Source organism: Rhinichthys klamathensis, unplaced genomic scaffold (assembly GCF_029890125.1).
Source record: "Rhinichthys klamathensis goyatoka isolate OS25496 unplaced genomic scaffold, OSU_Roscu_1.1 h1tg000281l_1, whole genome shotgun sequence".
NCBI lineage: Eukaryota > Metazoa > Chordata > Actinopteri > Cypriniformes > Leuciscidae > Rhinichthys > Rhinichthys klamathensis.
Window position 1 is genome coordinate 3943808 of NW_026606800.1, and position 16872 is coordinate 3960679.

The 16872-nt window shown below is 38.0% G+C and overlaps 2 protein-coding genes across 3 annotated transcripts; both read left to right on the forward strand.

Annotated features, from left to right (window-relative positions):
* The first annotated feature begins 5277 nt into the window (after nucleotides 1–5277).
* Nucleotides 5278–9044, forward strand: gja13.2 (gap junction protein alpha 13.2). Of its 2 annotated transcripts, none has more exons than XM_056269455.1 (2): nucleotides 5278–5364; nucleotides 8172–9044. In XM_056269455.1, exons 1-2 carry the CDS (start codon nucleotides 5293–5295, stop codon nucleotides 9027–9029), a joined length of 930 nt encoding a protein of 309 aa, XP_056125430.1. In that variant the 5' UTR covers nucleotides 5278–5292; the 3' UTR covers nucleotides 9030–9044. The 2 variants fall into 2 exon arrangements, with proteins under 2 accessions (XP_056125430.1, XP_056125431.1); XM_056269456.1 differs by having other exon boundaries at nucleotides 5336–5368; nucleotides 8177–9044.
* An 825-nt stretch (nucleotides 9045–9869) lies between these two features.
* On the forward strand, nucleotides 9870–13836 carry gja1b (gap junction protein alpha 1b). Its single transcript, XM_056269346.1, has 2 exons — nucleotides 9870–10025; nucleotides 12270–13836. The coding sequence occupies exon 2, from the start codon at nucleotides 12282–12284 to the stop codon at nucleotides 13422–13424; it is 1143 nt and encodes a 380-aa protein (XP_056125321.1). The 5' UTR covers nucleotides 9870–10025; nucleotides 12270–12281; the 3' UTR covers nucleotides 13425–13836.
* The last annotated feature ends 3036 nt before the right edge of the window (nucleotides 13837–16872 follow it).

Sequence of the window (16872 nt, forward strand, 5' to 3'; positions counted from 1 at the left end):
TAATATATAGGAGAGTTGGTACAACATCAACATTAAAATATGCAGCCTATCAGCAATAAGAAAACATGTTGTTTTAAATAAAAAACAATCATTCCAATCATCAGTTAATGTTAGAGTGCAAATTATAGAGTGTAATTCCATTTCCAAGGTTACAAACCTTATTTATGACAGGTCCCGTGACACTTTTTGTGTGCAGGCGAAAAGATGATATCAGAGGTTTCAAGATATGATCTTCAACAAGTTTTGTAATTTTTATAAGTGTAGCTTTCATTTAGTCTCCACCCACAAAAAAAAAAAAGTACAAAAAAAGCACGTACACATACAAAATCACACACTCTCAGATAAATCACACCAACCTTTACATTGTCCAGCTTTGCCTCAAGATGTTGCAATACATGAAAAAAAAAAAAAAATGAGTCATGATCACGAGAAATGTGATGAAATTGTCGTTTCCATAGACAGCATTTTTCTGAAATCACAAAAACACAAACACAATGCTAAAAGGAAAGGTATGACTGTGCATTTCATCCATTTTTGCAAAAATATCTTATGTAATCCAAAGCATTGAATATGCAGACCAAAGGCCATGATCATATGTTATGCTGTTTTTGTCTTTGTACAGTTATGGGTTTATACAATATAGTGTTTTGATATAATTTAGATAACATTTCTGTAATATTAATTTTAAAATCAATGTCTGACCGTGGTACAAAAGCCAATTAAGGATTTATTTGGGTAAAAGGAAAGCATCTGCCAAATGAATAAATTAAAACAGCAAATATGTAAATATGTATGTTAACTTAGCATGCATGTTTGAACTTTGTTCAGCTCTCATGTACAGTTTCACCGCAACTATTCTCCCCAGAAACCATAATTATGGGAGAAAATTGGCAAACATTTCTTTTACTTGCGGTTCTGTGAAGTGTACAGTGCAGACAAAATATGGTTGTTCTCACTCAATGATAAAACACAGAAACACCACATGAAAGGACACATTTTGGACACAATTTTTATCCTCGTCATCCATTTATAGATCACTCAGTTAGATCCCCTTTTATATCATAATTGAAAGACTGTCATGTTTGAGAGTATTTTTATAATGTAAACCACTAAAAGAAGACGGATATGTCCAGTTGTGTGGATGCATATGTGTCTCTATGGTCATCGTGAGTGGGCTAGAGATTGTACTTGGAGAAATGAGAGGTGAAGTTTATTTTGGTAAAATATATAACTACCCAAACGTAAAATATAGGCTGTAATGTGTTTTTAAAAAGAGGGTTTTTGAATGAATTAACCCAATTAGGATGACATGTCAAAATCAAACGTGCACAAATAAATGTTTGCACTAAATAGGCTATAACTAAATAAAATAATAAAATACTGCTTCATTTATACATCTGATGAATAGTCTGCTACAAAAATGACGTGATTCGAGTGTTTTTTTTTTTTTAGAATCTGTTCATTTATAAGAACCGTCCGAAAAAAACCGTATGTGAGTTTCGGATGAGAGAGTGGACCGTTTGGGACGAACAAATTCAAAAGAATGAATCGGACCTTCCAGACCGAGCCATTTCGGACTAAACCGATTCATTAGAATCAGATTTTACAGCACTATCTACAAGAGGGAAAGAGGGCTGTTTAAGACGAACAGATTCACTAGAATGAATCGAAAATGTTAAGTAAGAATCGTAAAAACATCTTAGCCTGGCCTACTAATGTCTCACATAGCCAGGCTAGCATTTGGTAAAAGGAACCAAGTGTCCAGCTATTATCCCACAATACAGAGACCAGTACAGAGTACAGCTTCCAGTGATCAGATGTCTTTATAAAACAACAGCCATTTTAGGAAGCAAAACTTCTTTACTTCTGTTTTCTATTCCCCCTCTCTTATCCTTATGTAATTTCATGTCCTCTCACGTAGAGAAAACATTAGGGTCCATTCATCAATTTGGGCTTAGTTAATCTGTCACTGCAAGATGACTTTTCTGTCAGGACCTGAGACAATATTTATTTCGATCACTTAGGGTGTAAATTAAAATCTATGGTGAAGTTTCTCAGGTCTTGGGTGTAAAAAATCTTTGTTATTGATTAATGTCAGTTCAAATGTTTGCTGTCCCTCATTTGCCCCCATTTTTGGATCTCAGTCACGTATGACATGAAAAGTGTCCGTGTCCGTGTTTTACAAGAAGAGATTACTCAAGTTCATTGTCAGGATGACTGTCCGCAGATCTCTCTCCCACAATTATACATAATTAAACAAAAATTCAAATCCTTGAGAAATAAAACTCCCTTTTAGGAGATTACACAAGGCTTTACTTGAAAATAAATTGTCAAGTGTTAAAGGTTGTCAGGGTCAATCTGTGATTCATACAGTGATTCATAACCTTAAGTTTATCAAGCGACGAGAATACTTTTTGTGCGCAAAAAAAAAAAAAAAATAGCGACTTTATTCAACTATTCATTTCCTTCTCTGTGGGCCGTGATATTTCACGTAGTGAAACTACGCAAAGCTTCTAGGTTGTACGTCACGCATCACACACATGACCAGCGTCGGCCAATAGTGAGCCTACGTGTGACGTGCAACCTAGAAGCTTTGCGCAAAATATCACTACGTGAAATATCACGGCCGTACAGAGAAGGAAATGATTAGTTGAATAAAGTCGTTATTTTTTAACGATGTCTTTCATAACTTTTGGGCCGGTCAGTTTCGATCCCTTAAGAAGCCTATGGAGGAGTGATCCAGCTCTCAGATTTAATCAAAAATATCTTAAAGGGATAGTTCGGCCAAAAATGATATTTAACACATGCATTACTCACCCTCAAGCCGTTCGAGATGCATATGTCAATCTTGTTTCAGACGAACACATTTTCAGTTATTTTAGAAAATGTCTTAGACCCTTCAGTGGATATAATGTGAAGCAATGGGGTCCACCTCCTTCAAGTCCCAAAATGTGCATACATCCTTCACAAAAGTAATCAATCTGGCTCCAGGGGGATAAACGAAGGCCTTCTGAGGGTAATCCGTGTGGTGTTGTCGTAAAAATATACATATTTAAAACTTTATAAATGAAAATATCTGACTTCCGGCAATGATCGACGCGCGTTCACGGGTGATGGAAGTCGGCGTACGAGGTATGACGTAGCGTAGGAACCGTCGTGACGTAGACGTTGTTTTGCTCTGCTCTCTGGCTGCGCAGGCGCGTTCGTTCTACGTCACGGCGGTTCCCATCACCCGTGAACGCGCGTCGATCGTTGCCGGAAGTCAGATATTTTAATTTATAAAGTTTTAAATATGTATATTTTTACGACAAAACCGAAGATGAACGAAAGTCTTACAGGGTTGGAACAACATGAGGGTGAGTAATTACTGACAGAATTTTAATTTTTGGGTGAACTAACCCTTTAATATTCAACAATATTATTGATCCGACTGAGCTGATACTTTTGGATAAAAACTAAACTGAGCTGGACGATGACATCACTGTTGTCTGCAGAACTGCTTTATAGATGAAATGAACTCATTTGATGATCTTTACAACAAAACTGAATCAACACTAAACTGACTCCAGCTGAACAATGACACTGTTTTCTTTTAGAGCTACAGCAGAAATGTACTCTGTTTACATCATTCAATCATTTTCTTGTTATCACTGTAAAGCTGCTTTGAAACATCTGTGTTGTATAAAGCACTAAATAAAGGTAACTTGACCTCACTTGATTTAGGATTAGGGTGTGGTTTAAGTTCGTTGTGTGTATTTATGCACAATAATTACTATAGTAACTACATGTAACGTGTTACAAGGACACTGTACAATAAAGTGTTACCAAATATTGTTTTGTTGTATTCATTAAGCTGAAACTTGTGTCCTTTTTTATAGGGATAATCCCTCTGGAACAATCAGTGGTTAAGTGAAAGACACAGCAGTGAGTGTCATTTCTTATAAGGGCTCATACCCAGCAACCTTACCAGCCCTGATCTTTAGCCACTACACACCCACCACCATCACATAGATGTGGCTTCCACTTCACGACATATTCAAGGCTGATGATTCAGACAAATTTGGCTAATTTGTGAAAGTGTGATGCAACTAGACTCTTTGACTACTTATAACAAGAACAGAAATAAAGAAGTGAAAGATGACTGGTTAAAACTGGTTTTCTTTATCATAGAGTTGGGTGGAGCTTTCAGTGTTCCTTCAGATATAGGTAAATCACATGTCACGGGTATAAGATTAATGACTGAATCCTGTCTGAGAGTGACTTCATCAAAAGCGACCGATATTTCCTAAAGATACAGATGTTTTATTGTAGAATAGTCTTTAAATCTCAACGAGCGGAATAAGGAAATACGTTTATTTAAATACATACTTGCGAGTGATTTTAAAATATATATTTTTTACGATCATCAGTAGTAGTTGTTGCTTTGCGGGAAATTTCCATTTGGACCCTTCATTCAGGTAAGAATATTTTGGGATTTGTTGGAGTCTGATTTTAACAGTTACATATTCACATATTCAATGTATTAATTTAATATCAAATATATTTAAATAATTAACAAGATAGTTATTGTTAACTATTTGGACCCACTTTATATTAGGTGTCTTTAACTAACATTGAAATAAATCATTTGATACAATGCACTTATTAAGTACATACACGTTACATACACTGTAAACCTTTATGCTCAATAATAATGACAACGTATGTTTTTACTCATCCAAATAGGTTAAGCAATTTTCAACTCTTTTTATAAGTTATACAAGAATCAACTAATTTTTTTAAGTCAGTTTAATGTAATTTAAGTTGAAATGACTTAAACATCCAGGTTGACTGTACTTAGGCAGCAACTTTTTTTTTACAGTGATTGTACTTTAATTATTATGATTGCCTGCATGTAGTTACATCTGTAATTAATTTATGTAATTACATCTAGTACACTGTTGTAATTATACGTGTAATTACAACAGTAATTATTACCTCTAATTTCTATACCTTTAAACACCAAACCTGTCCGTAACCTTACCCGTATCCCACTTCAATAGCAGAAGTGTTTTGCTGCAAGTATAGTAGTTAAAGACACCTAATATAAAGTGTTAAATATATTTTGAATATACATTCATAAAACATTTCTAATATATATATAGGCCTATATTAATTTGGTCCCCCATCTTATCTGTTTGAATTCTTACAGAAAACATTCTAGAGATACATAACTAGGAAATAACTTTCCCTCAAAGGATTCAGATTGGTTTCAAATACCACAAAAACTTGTCTTTTTGATTGTCTCCAAAAATGTATGATTTTATATGTCTACAGGTTGGTGAGCTTACAAGGCACAAAGTTTTTTCTTCCCCACATAATTTGGTGAGTATGACATGTCTACAATGAATAAGATGCAAATGCTTTAAATAAACTGGAAAGATTTTTGGGAAGTGATAACATTACAGCAAAATGGCCAAAGTGTTGTAAAAATCTCAGTCGCTGTTGTTCTACATAATATAGGGAAGGAGCAAATATATGAAAGCTTCCACAGAAGCCTTATAAACCATTTCTCTTTGTGCTCTGTGAGCTCTCTCTTTATGCTCTCTCTGAATTGAAAATGACCTCTAAGCAAACGTTTTCTGTCAATTAGATTTTGTCATAGTTCTGTGAAATAGATGATAATGTCGAGGAGGACCCTGATAATGAGGCATCCTCCTCAGATGAGCATGAGAATCCTATGTTGAGCCTCATAAATTAGCTTCCAAAAATGGAACGTTATTATGGTCCCACTTCCCACTTGAATGACGGGGTACAGCTGTGGCCAAATAAGAAAATTTTGCTTCTTCAGTTGTTATGATGTTGATTCACATTTTTCTAGATTATAGTGATCAGAGGCATTTTACATATTTGCAAAAAGCTTTATCACAAAACCCCAAATTGCACTGTTTTTGTCCTTGGCACCAAATGACCAGCTATATGATTTTACTAATCATATCATCAGCACATGATTGCTATAAAAGGAAGGAAGAAGTGCTTCCAATCATTGTGTTCTTGTGTAAGCAATGGTTTCCTCCAAAGAAAGATGTGCAGCCATCATTGTTGCATCAAAATGGCCTCACATGTCAGGAAATAGCTGCAAAGAATTTTGCACCTGAAAGAACCATTTACCAGATCATCAAGAGCTTCGAGAATAGAGGTTCGGCTGCAGTGAAGAAGGCTTTAGGACGTCCCAGAGTGTCCAGCAAGTGCCAGGACCATCTCCTCCTGAGGAATCAGCAACAGAATCGTGTCACCACCAGTGCAGAACTGCTCAGTATTGGCGGCAGGGGGTGTGATGCATCTGCACACACAGCGAGGACAAGACTTTTGGACAACGACCTGGTGTCAAGAAGGGGAGCAAAGAAGCCACTTCTCTCCAATAAAAACATCAAAGATTGACTGAAATTCTCCAGGAAGTGCAAGAATTGGACAGCAGAAGACTGGTGCAAAGTTATTGTATCCGATGAAGCATCCTTCTGACTGTTTGGAACATCTGGAAAATCGATTGTCCAGAGAAGAAAAGGTGAACGCCACCATGAGTCCTGTGTCGTGCCAACAGTGAGGCATCCTGCAATGGGAGTGTCAAATTGACTACAAACCTATCCTTGATAACAGAAATTGTATAATGTAATAATATAAAGCTATTAAAACACCAAAAATACACAGAATTTTTTAATTTGTTGTCAATCAGTGATATTTTTTGTGATTTGCTAATTTGTCCATAGTTGTGCAATAGGTATTCTGGATGTATAAGGGGCGGGGGTGGGGTTGGTGGTGTTTTATTTAAAGGGATATTTAATTAGTCAACAAAGAAACATAAAGTATCTGACTTAAACCTTTGGGGAAAAAAAATATATACTGACATATACTGACGCTTTTTAGTCTGGATGCCAGCCCGAACCCCGCCCACAACATTTTTTGGTCGGGAAGTTCGGTCTGGACTTGATCCATTGAGGAGTAATTATGATCGGTTCAGAATTAGTCGGGCCAATCAAATTGCCAGGGCGGGCTTTATACGATGATGGACAGATGATCTGCAGTTACGTAATCATCACGTTATCAAAGAGCGCTTGGGTTGAACTGGTTTTCCTGAAAGATGACTGCAGCTGGAGAATTGAGATGTATAGATTCCGCTATTGCGTCTGTTGTAAAAGAAATCGACAGCGCATTCATTTTAAAAGACGAACAGAGAGCTGCAATCAAGGCATTTGTCGATTGGAAAGATGCGTTTGCCGTCCTTCCTACGGGATTCGGCAAAAGTTTATTTTATCAGCTGCATGGCTCCGATGGCCGCTAAGAAGATGGGACGCAATGAAAACCCTGTGGTCGTTGTGGTTTCTCCTTTGGTCGCACTCATAGAGGGCCAAGTAAAAGAAGCAACACTCATTATTTGACTACTTCTTCCAGCGTGCGTGTAGTTGAGTTCTGTTGACAACTTTGTTTGCGTAGCTCATAAAAAAACACTTACTAAGTTGCTGTGATTGGTTGTAGGTCTATCCAATTGAGTGCAGAGTTTTTTTTTTTTTTTTCTGGTTCGGTTAAGACACGCCTCATAATCAAAGCCCTATGGAGCAGTATCAGACTCACATTCTGACTAGAATATGAGTATGACGAAGTCAGGCTAGACGCTTTTGCCAATGCGTACATCCAACGCACATGGCACCCTTTAGCGTCAATATGAGACACAGATATATATGGGCCAGAAGGCGTCGCCTAGTCTAACCCTAACCCTACCCCAGACCTAAACCTACCCATAACCGAAGCGTGTTATATTGACGCTAAAGGGTGCCATGTGCGTTGGATGTATACGCTTTTGCAAAAGCGTCAGTATATGACGCCTTGAGATGAGAATGCGTTGATTTGAGGGTAACATGCAGAAAGCATTTTTTTTTTTCAGAAAACAATGTTAGGCTACTCATCTAATAAATGCATCTTGATTTAATTGTTATATTTGGACTGGAAACAAGACAAAAATACTACGTATGAATGCCATTTTTCAGTGTTTTGCTTATGAAGTGTATACACACACACACACAAAAAATGACATTTCACTCTGCTAACCTCCAATTCCTATTTGGGATGATCACCATGTATTTCTATAACAAACTAATTGTGTATAATTTAGTGTAAATATCCTATCTATCCTCCAGGGAAGCCCTGAGCAACTAATCATGGGAGACTGGGGATTTCTCTCAGCTTTACTGGACAAAGTACAGTCCCACTCCACCGTCATCGGCAAGATATGGATGGTCGTCCTCTTCATCTTCAGGATCCTGGTGCTGGGAACGGCGGCGGAGAGCGTGTGGGGTGACGAGAGATCCAACTTAGTATGCAACACCAACACGCCTGGTTGCGAGAACGTGTGTTACGACTGGAAGTTCCCCATCTCGCATATTCGCTTCTGGGTCATGCAGATCATCTTCATTTCCACTCCGACTTTGCTGTACCTGGGCCACGTGGTACACGTCATCCACCAAGAGAACAAATTGAGAGAGGAGCTAAAAAGGAACCCGATGTCGAAGCAGCCAAAATATACAGACCCTGACGGGAAGGTTGCAATCAAAGGAAACCTGCTGGGGAGCTACTTGACCCAGCTGTTTGCAAAGATCCTTTTAGAGGTGGCTTTCATCGTTGGACAGTATTATCTGTTTGGATTTATCATGGAGCACAAGTTCAACTGTAAGATGCCGCCCTGTACGGTGGAGACAGAGTGTTTCATGTCTAGACCCACAGAGAAAACCATCTTCATTATCTTCATGCTGGTGGTGGCTTGTGTGTCTCTGGCCTTAAATATTCTAGAAATATTCTATTTGCTTTGTAAGATGATAAATAGGAGGAATAAGAGATCTAAGAATGTAATGTACGCTGGTCAAACCCATTATCCTTCAGCTTTTAAGGTAGAATCCAGTGCTGTTAATGGAATGAGACACAATGAGTTAAACATGGCCTTTCAGAACAGGTGCGCTCAAAGAAAAGGCAGTCTTGAAGGAGCCAAATCTGACCTATAAGGCAAGTCCTTGTGTCATATTTCTGGTAACACTTGTAGGAAAATACATATAGCTAATATAATCAACTTCATATTCAGAAAAATTAATGTAATAAATTATGATCAAACTTAGCCTATGAAAAATATTGTTAATTGTAACTTTTGCTAACTGAACACTAGATGGCGCTGTAACCTTCTTGAGTTGCACTCACTGACTAACTCCTTACTTCTGTCACTAAGGCCAGTGAGTTTTTTTGTCCTTTTGTAAAGTTTCTACAGCCTTTTTTATTTTTATTTTTACTTTAACCACGTTTTTTTATACACCAAGAATAAATGTGAGATAAATATGTACATGAAAACGACTGTTTTAATTATTGTCTTATAAAGACGGGGATCAGATATTGAGCTATTAAATTTAATTATTAGAGCTAGATTATTAGAGCTAATTATTATTAAAAATTACATATATATATATATATATATATATATATATATATATATATATATATATATATATATATATATATATATGCCACACACACACACCCACACACACACACAAACACACACACACACACACACACACACACACACACACACGCACACACACATTTATATATATAGGCTCATAATCAAAAACTTTCTACCATTCTGATTTACAGATCACTTAGGCTATGCACAATGAAAACGTTCTTATAATACATGACTGTTGGTGAATTGTTAAATTCTCGTCAATTTCCTAACGTTTTCGAGAGAAATATTTGTTCGTCTGAGTTGAAGAAGCCCATCAAGCGAGAGAGTATGAGGAGGACCCAACAACTGACGTAGCAGTCACGTGACTTTGCCAAACTTTGTGCGTCTGCTTTCCACTTTCTTCCCTCCGAGTCTCTTATAAGCAGGGAAAGTTTGACAAGTGTGCCTCAGTTTCTCCATAGTCGCTTACTTGGATTTGGTGACTGGTCTTCAGAGGTGACGGAGTAAGTCCCTACAGGGCTCTCCTCTCTTTACTTCTATCTAGGTAAGTTTTTACAGAAATTCTTTCAACTTTTCAAAACTTAGTTTTTTTCCATAGCAACACTAATATTTATAACTGAGCATCACAGTGGAAAGTTACTTTAAAATAATGAATTTAATCATTTTAAAAGGCTTTTGTCATATTTGATTTGATTTTGAAAAACTTTTCAGTGAGTTTAGAAGTTTATGAAACGATATGAATCGCCATAATGATATAATATAATCATATATGGTTCATTATTATAGCCTATCATATTTAGGTTTAGTTTAGTATTTATTCACGTCTGTTGTGGGGGTCATGTTTGGTAGAAACAAGACATTTAATAGACATTTCAGTAATTAAAACAAAAATGAAATAATAGAAACTTCAAAAACGTTGTGTCTGGAATAAAGTTTTGAAGAAAAATCATGTAAGCAGGAATTTAGGCCTACATGAATTTAATTGGAACACATTATAACAGCTATTTCTCTTATAGAATAAATGGAAAACAACTTTTATTTTTTCCTGCCTTTGTTTTTTTTACAACTCTAATACGACTTTCTGGTGAAAAACGATCTGTTTCGCTTGCGTCGTCAATGCGCTTTAGAGGGCGCTGTTCAGTCCCGTATTACAATGTTAAAAAGATAGTTCACCCAAAAAGTGAAAATTCAGTCATCATTTACTCACCCTCAAGTTGTTCCAAACCTGTATGAATTTCTTTCTTCTGCTGAACACAAAAGAAGATATTCTGAAGAATGTCAGTTTAACCAAACATTTGACGGGCCCCATTGACTTCCATAGAATGGAAGAAGATTAAAAAAAATACTATGGAAGTCAATGGGGTCCATCAACTATTTGGTTATCAACATTCTTCAAAAATATCTTCTTTTGTGTTCAGCAGAAGAAAGAAATTCATACAGGTTTGGAACAACTCAAGGGTGAGTAAATGATGACAGAATTTACATTTTGGTGAGCTATCCCTTTAAATATCCCTTCTGTAGCTAAACTCAAACCTGTAATTCTCAAGCATTCCTACATGCCAATTTTATATAAACAGTTCTTATACTAGCCTATATTCTTTACTATATACTCAAACCTATCAAAGATTTAGTAGAATGCTACATTACAGAGAGACAAGCGTACTTTCTGCCTATTGGATGTATACACAACAAAAATACTTGATGTCTCCCCCTTGATGTCTCTTATAAATGTTAACACTGTAATTGTCGTAATATACATTCCACATACCCCATTTAAACTTTATTAGTGCCACGAGACCCACAAATTGTCCAGGATATTGAAGAGATGCTCTTCATCATGTCTGCACCACATGAATCAGGAAATTCTTTAGAACTCCTTAAACAGTTCCTTATGATATTTGATTTTCCATGCTGCACAGGGGAATTGATCAAAGACTTGCTTCCCAATTCAAGTCAGATTTTAAGTGAATGTTATTGTTTGCATTTAAACATTGCTGATGTAACCAGAGGGACCAACATCTTGCTATATAAACATGTGTCTTTAAATTCCCCAGTCAGTCTGGTCTTAGTCATGTTAAAGAGTCATTTAAGATGTTTTAATCAGTAGATGACGACTCACTTTCTGTAAAAACTAGCATCACCTTGAGAACTTTGATTTCACAAAGCAAAAGACAGCAAGTGCTGGCAGTTATCTTTACAACCCTAAACCTAACCCCTACGTGTGTGCGAGCCACATGTTTGTTATGTGAGCTTTCTGAGACCAGGTGTAGTTTATATTATGATAATCTTGAGGTCAGTTTTCATGCTTATTTTCATAATAACATCCTCAGCAGGTGCTGAAACTAACACTTTCATCATGTGCTTTATGTGCAGAAAAAATACACTACAGTGGCCTCACAAAAAGTATTTGGACACTTAAGCCACACTTCAAAATGTACGAATGTCTTTGCATTACATAACAACTTCTAAAACCAGGTGACTTTTTAATCCAAATGTGCCAATATATATATGTGTGTGTGTATAGATATATATATATTTATGTTATGCTATGTTATAACAGTAATGCTGGTATGAACTTGAGGGGAACTGACTTCATACATTCACTAAAATGATGGACTATTTGTTTAAAAATAATAGAAAAAAAAATCACTGTGTTATTTGTTCAGAGATGTCACTTTGATATTTTGCATCTAACACAAAGACATTCAGACATATTCAAGTGTCACCGAAGTGTCCAAAACTGTCTGAATACGTTTTATTACATCTGAGCTTTTCTATTTTCAGCTAGAACTCCCTCAAGATGGGTGACTGGAGTGCGTTGGGAAGACTTCTTGACAAGGTGCAGGCCTACTCCACGGCCGGAGGGAAGATCTGGCTCTCTGTGCTCTTCATCTTCCGGATCCTAGTTCTGGGAACAGCAGTGGAGTCGGCCTGGGGTGACGAGCAGTCGGCTTTCAAGTGCAATACCCAGCAGCCCGGCTGCGAGAACGTCTGCTATGACAAATCGTTCCCCATCTCGCACGTGCGCTTCTGGGTGCTTCAGATCATCTTCGTGTCCACGCCTACGCTCCTGTACCTGGCGCACGTGTTCTACCTGATGCGCAAGGAGGAGAAGCTCAACCGCAAAGAGGAGGTGTTGAAGGCCGTGCAGAACGACGGCGGCGACGTCGAGGTCCACCTGAAGAAGATCGAGCACAAGAAGTTCAAGCACGGCCTAGAGGAGCACGGCAAGGTGAAGATGAAAGGCGCCCTGCTGCGCACCTACATAGTCACCATCATTTTCAAGTCCGTCTTTGAGGTGGGCTTCCTGGTCATCCAGTGGTACATCTATGGCATCAGCCTGTCCGCCGTGTACACGTGCGAGCGTTCGCCCTGCCCCCATCGGGTGGACTGTTTCCTCTCTCGGCCAACGGAGAAGACCATCTTTATTATCTTCATGCTGGTGGTTTCGCTCGTCTCGCTTTTGCTCAACATCATAGAGCTTTTCTACGTGCTCTTCAAACGGATCAAGGACCGTGTGAAGGGCCAACAGAACCAGTACCACACCGGCACCATGAGCCCTACACCGAAGGAACTGTCCACTACCAAATACGCCTACTACAACGGCTGCTCCTCGCCGACCGCACCGCTCTCCCCCATGTCGCCTCCGGGCTATAAACTAGCCACCGGCGAGCGGACCAACTCTTGTCGCAATTACAACAAGCAGGCCAACGAGCAGAACTGGGCCAACTACAGCGCAGAACAGAACCGCTTGGGCCAGAACGGAAGCACCATCTCCAATTCGCACGCTCAGGCCTTCGACTTCCCCGATGACACGCACGAGCACAAGAAACTGACGCCAGGCCACGAGCTGCAGCCGTTGGCGTTGATAGACGCCCGGCCGTGCAGCCGCACCAGCAGCCGCATGAGCAGTCGAGCGAGACCCGACGACCTGGACGTCTAGCCACGCGACTTGGTGCCGCGTCACGACGCTAAAAGACTGACACAGGCAGTGAGACGCGTTCAACTCCTGTGCTGAGGGGGCGGGATTTCATCCGCACAAGATCCTCACTCTAGACTCTAGTCGATACAGAGACATAAAATTACTCACACTGCTGGAGGTACTATTCATTAATAATGATGTTGAAACTAGCAGAGCTAACATGCCCTAACAACCGAACAGCTATAGGGGGGCTCAAAGGGGCACAAGCGGGGCCAAACCTGGGGCGCCTCTCGATTCTGCCCACCAGAATATGCCTTGGTGATGTGATTGATTTTGTTTGCTTGTTCGTATTGGGTTTATTAAAATGCCACACAATGATTCCACTTTAACATGTTGCACTCCTACAGTACGTGTAGATTTGTGTTCTAACCCCCACTCGTTTGCATGACATCAAATCCCCGTTGTCCAACAGGGTGTTAATATTTATTTATTCATAAAAAGTAACAGGATATCCACCACTAGATTAAGATTGACTACTACTCAAGGTCATGTCTACATAATTAATACCATCCAAGTGCATATTTATTGACAATAATCCAAATTTCAGCAATACATTCATCAGCAAATACTTTTTTTTTTTTTATTAATCACAGTGGACTGTCATTTTCCTGATAAACTTTGAATTTATGTGGTGTCGGTTTTTGTTATTTGATGATATTTGTTGTTTTTTGGGTGGTGGTATGAATTGAAAATATCTATGTGTGGACTGAGCTGCTGCGCCAACTGGTACAGCAGCTTGATTTTCTTTTCTGCATTTTTACTGAAATTGTCCTAAATAGTGTGTGAGAGAAAGGTTTAACTTTTGTTCTCTTTTTTCTCTTTTTTGTCATTTTATTTTCCTTTTTTTCTTTGTGGAGGGCAGACGGAATGAATTAGTTTTGAATTAGAATGAGTAGAATTAATGTCTTACCTTTGGAGTGAATGACCTTTTTAACTCAATGTAATCATTGCTGCTTGAGAGATAGAGTTTTAGTACTGTAAATCAAGCTAACTATGTCACAAATGTGAGTTTTTTTTTTTTTTAGAAGACTGCTTTTTAGAGCTGGACTAATATTTAGTCAGTTATATTAAGAGATATATGCCAGCGTAGCTCCACAACTACCAAACACTAGTAGATGATATTTCATTATGGACATTCTTTGTTTTGATTTTTCAAATTGTGCATCATAGTATTGGTACTCATTTGCAGAGGCTCATGGATTTTTCAGCTACAATGGTGTTTGCACTGAGATTTTGGCTAGGGTGTTATTTGATGCAAAAATGACGAGAAGTTCTCTGTTATGCACGTAACTAATTTATTTTACAACACACTACGAGGCGTAAAATCACTACACTTTAACAGTGCTCTCACAGAATCCTTGGGTTTGGGCCGTTGAGTGGCTAAAGGCAAGATTTTGCATCTGGTAAATAGCACATATTGGGTTTTAAATCAGAACAACACTGATGTAATGCCATTCCATGGGAATCCGCTGTCGTACAGTGTGCATGACAGTGGAAAAACCGAGCAATCAAACAAAAACGGACATTAATCAAATCTGTGAAAAAGCAATTTAACCAATAAAGATTTTTTCTTTGTCATTTTGTATTTGTGTGTCTCAGTCAAACTCTTTTATATGACCACACTAATGCTTTCCAATATACACTAACACTTACTCATTTCAGTATTTTTGTTTACACCCAACGAGAGGCACATGATAAAAAAAAGAATACAAAATGCACTGCAATTTGTCTGGTGCCAGTATCTAAAGGAGTCTGGTGCAGGCTTTTTATCCAAGAGAATTAGCCCTACACAAACCACCGTGTTTAAACAGGCAATAGAGACAAACGCAGTGTAACGGCCAAGATCGGTCTACACCAAGACCGACTCGCAAACTGAAAGACTGATACGTTTTTACATGTATGTTTTAAAATGCCCCAGAAACTTTCAAAATTTCATCATATAAAACGATTCAGAGTCTTTTCTCTTATCCAAGTTTCCTATTTAACCTTTCCACAAAGCTAAATAAAACCATATGCCTGGGCCGAGTCTGTGGACCACATGTGGCTAGAGCAGAAGAACGTAAAAAAAAGCAGGAGACTTTGATCTAATGCTAATTAATGCAGATCTTTTTAGACCAGATTTATCACACAATACTATTGCATATACCAGAGGCCGAACTGATAAATTCTCCAGTTATCCATCAGAACAAGATAAAAGAAAGAAATCTGCTGGTGCAAAAATAAATAAAATAGGCCTTGAAGCCCAGTGTCTTCTGTATACACATACATTACCTTTCAAGTTTGGGGTCTGTAAGAGCTTTTTATGTTTTTGAAAGACGTCTCTAATGCTCACCAAAAGCTGCATTTTCAAAAAGATTATTAAAAATACAGTAAAAATAGTAATATTCTAAAATTATATTTTGTAATTTACTCCTGTGATGCAAAGCTGAATTTTCAGCATCATTACTCCAGTTTTCAGTGCCACATGATTATTATTGTCAATGTTGAAAACAGTTGTGCTACTTAATATTTTTGTGAAAATAAACATTTTATTTTTAAGGATTCTTTGCTGTATAGAAAGTTCAAGAGAACAGCATTTTTTTTAAATGGAAGTCTTTTGTAACATTATAAATAGGGATGCACAGATACCCCTTTTTCCAGAATGAGGCCGATACCTGTATAGTATTATTTACTTCAGTTATTTTCATGCTAAATTATGCCTGTTAAAATGTACTGTACAAGCTTCTGTCACTTTCACTGTTCATTCTATTGCTCTATCATATTTTATCTTTCACATGCAGTATCAGGCCTGATACCGATATCAGAGCATCCCTAATTATAAAAATGTCTTTAACATCACCGTTTATCAATTTAATGAATCCTTGTGGAATAAAAGTGTCTTGCTGTCCCCAAACTTGTCCCCAAACATCAATGTCAATACTTTATGCTAAGTCACCATTCATACCACAAAATATGTCAGCAATGAAACAGAATGTACGTCAGAGAAACCACTCGAGGGATGGGTAAACATGTCTGAGGTAGGCCTATAGTTTATTTTGCAGAGAAAGATGGGGACGTCAGGAAAGAGTCACTGGAAATGCATATAGGCTACAGAAGGCTTCTGCCCACACTCTACTGGAAACCTCAGTGTGTGAGTTACATTTCCTGTGCCCATACTGCCACCCAGACCACAACTCCTGGGTGGTGCTGGGAATCCATGTTAAAGCTGCTAAGTTTGACTAAAAATGTCCAATGGACGTTTTATTATGACGTCGCCCATGTTTGATTAAACAGCTGCTTTGCTTCTCTCATAATCTTATATTGGACACCCGGCTGACTTTATTTTTTAATGACACGTCTTTCACAATCTGATAAACCATTTCCCCCTCTGTATCCATGTAGAGAAAGTTTGTAACAAATGTTCTGGGAA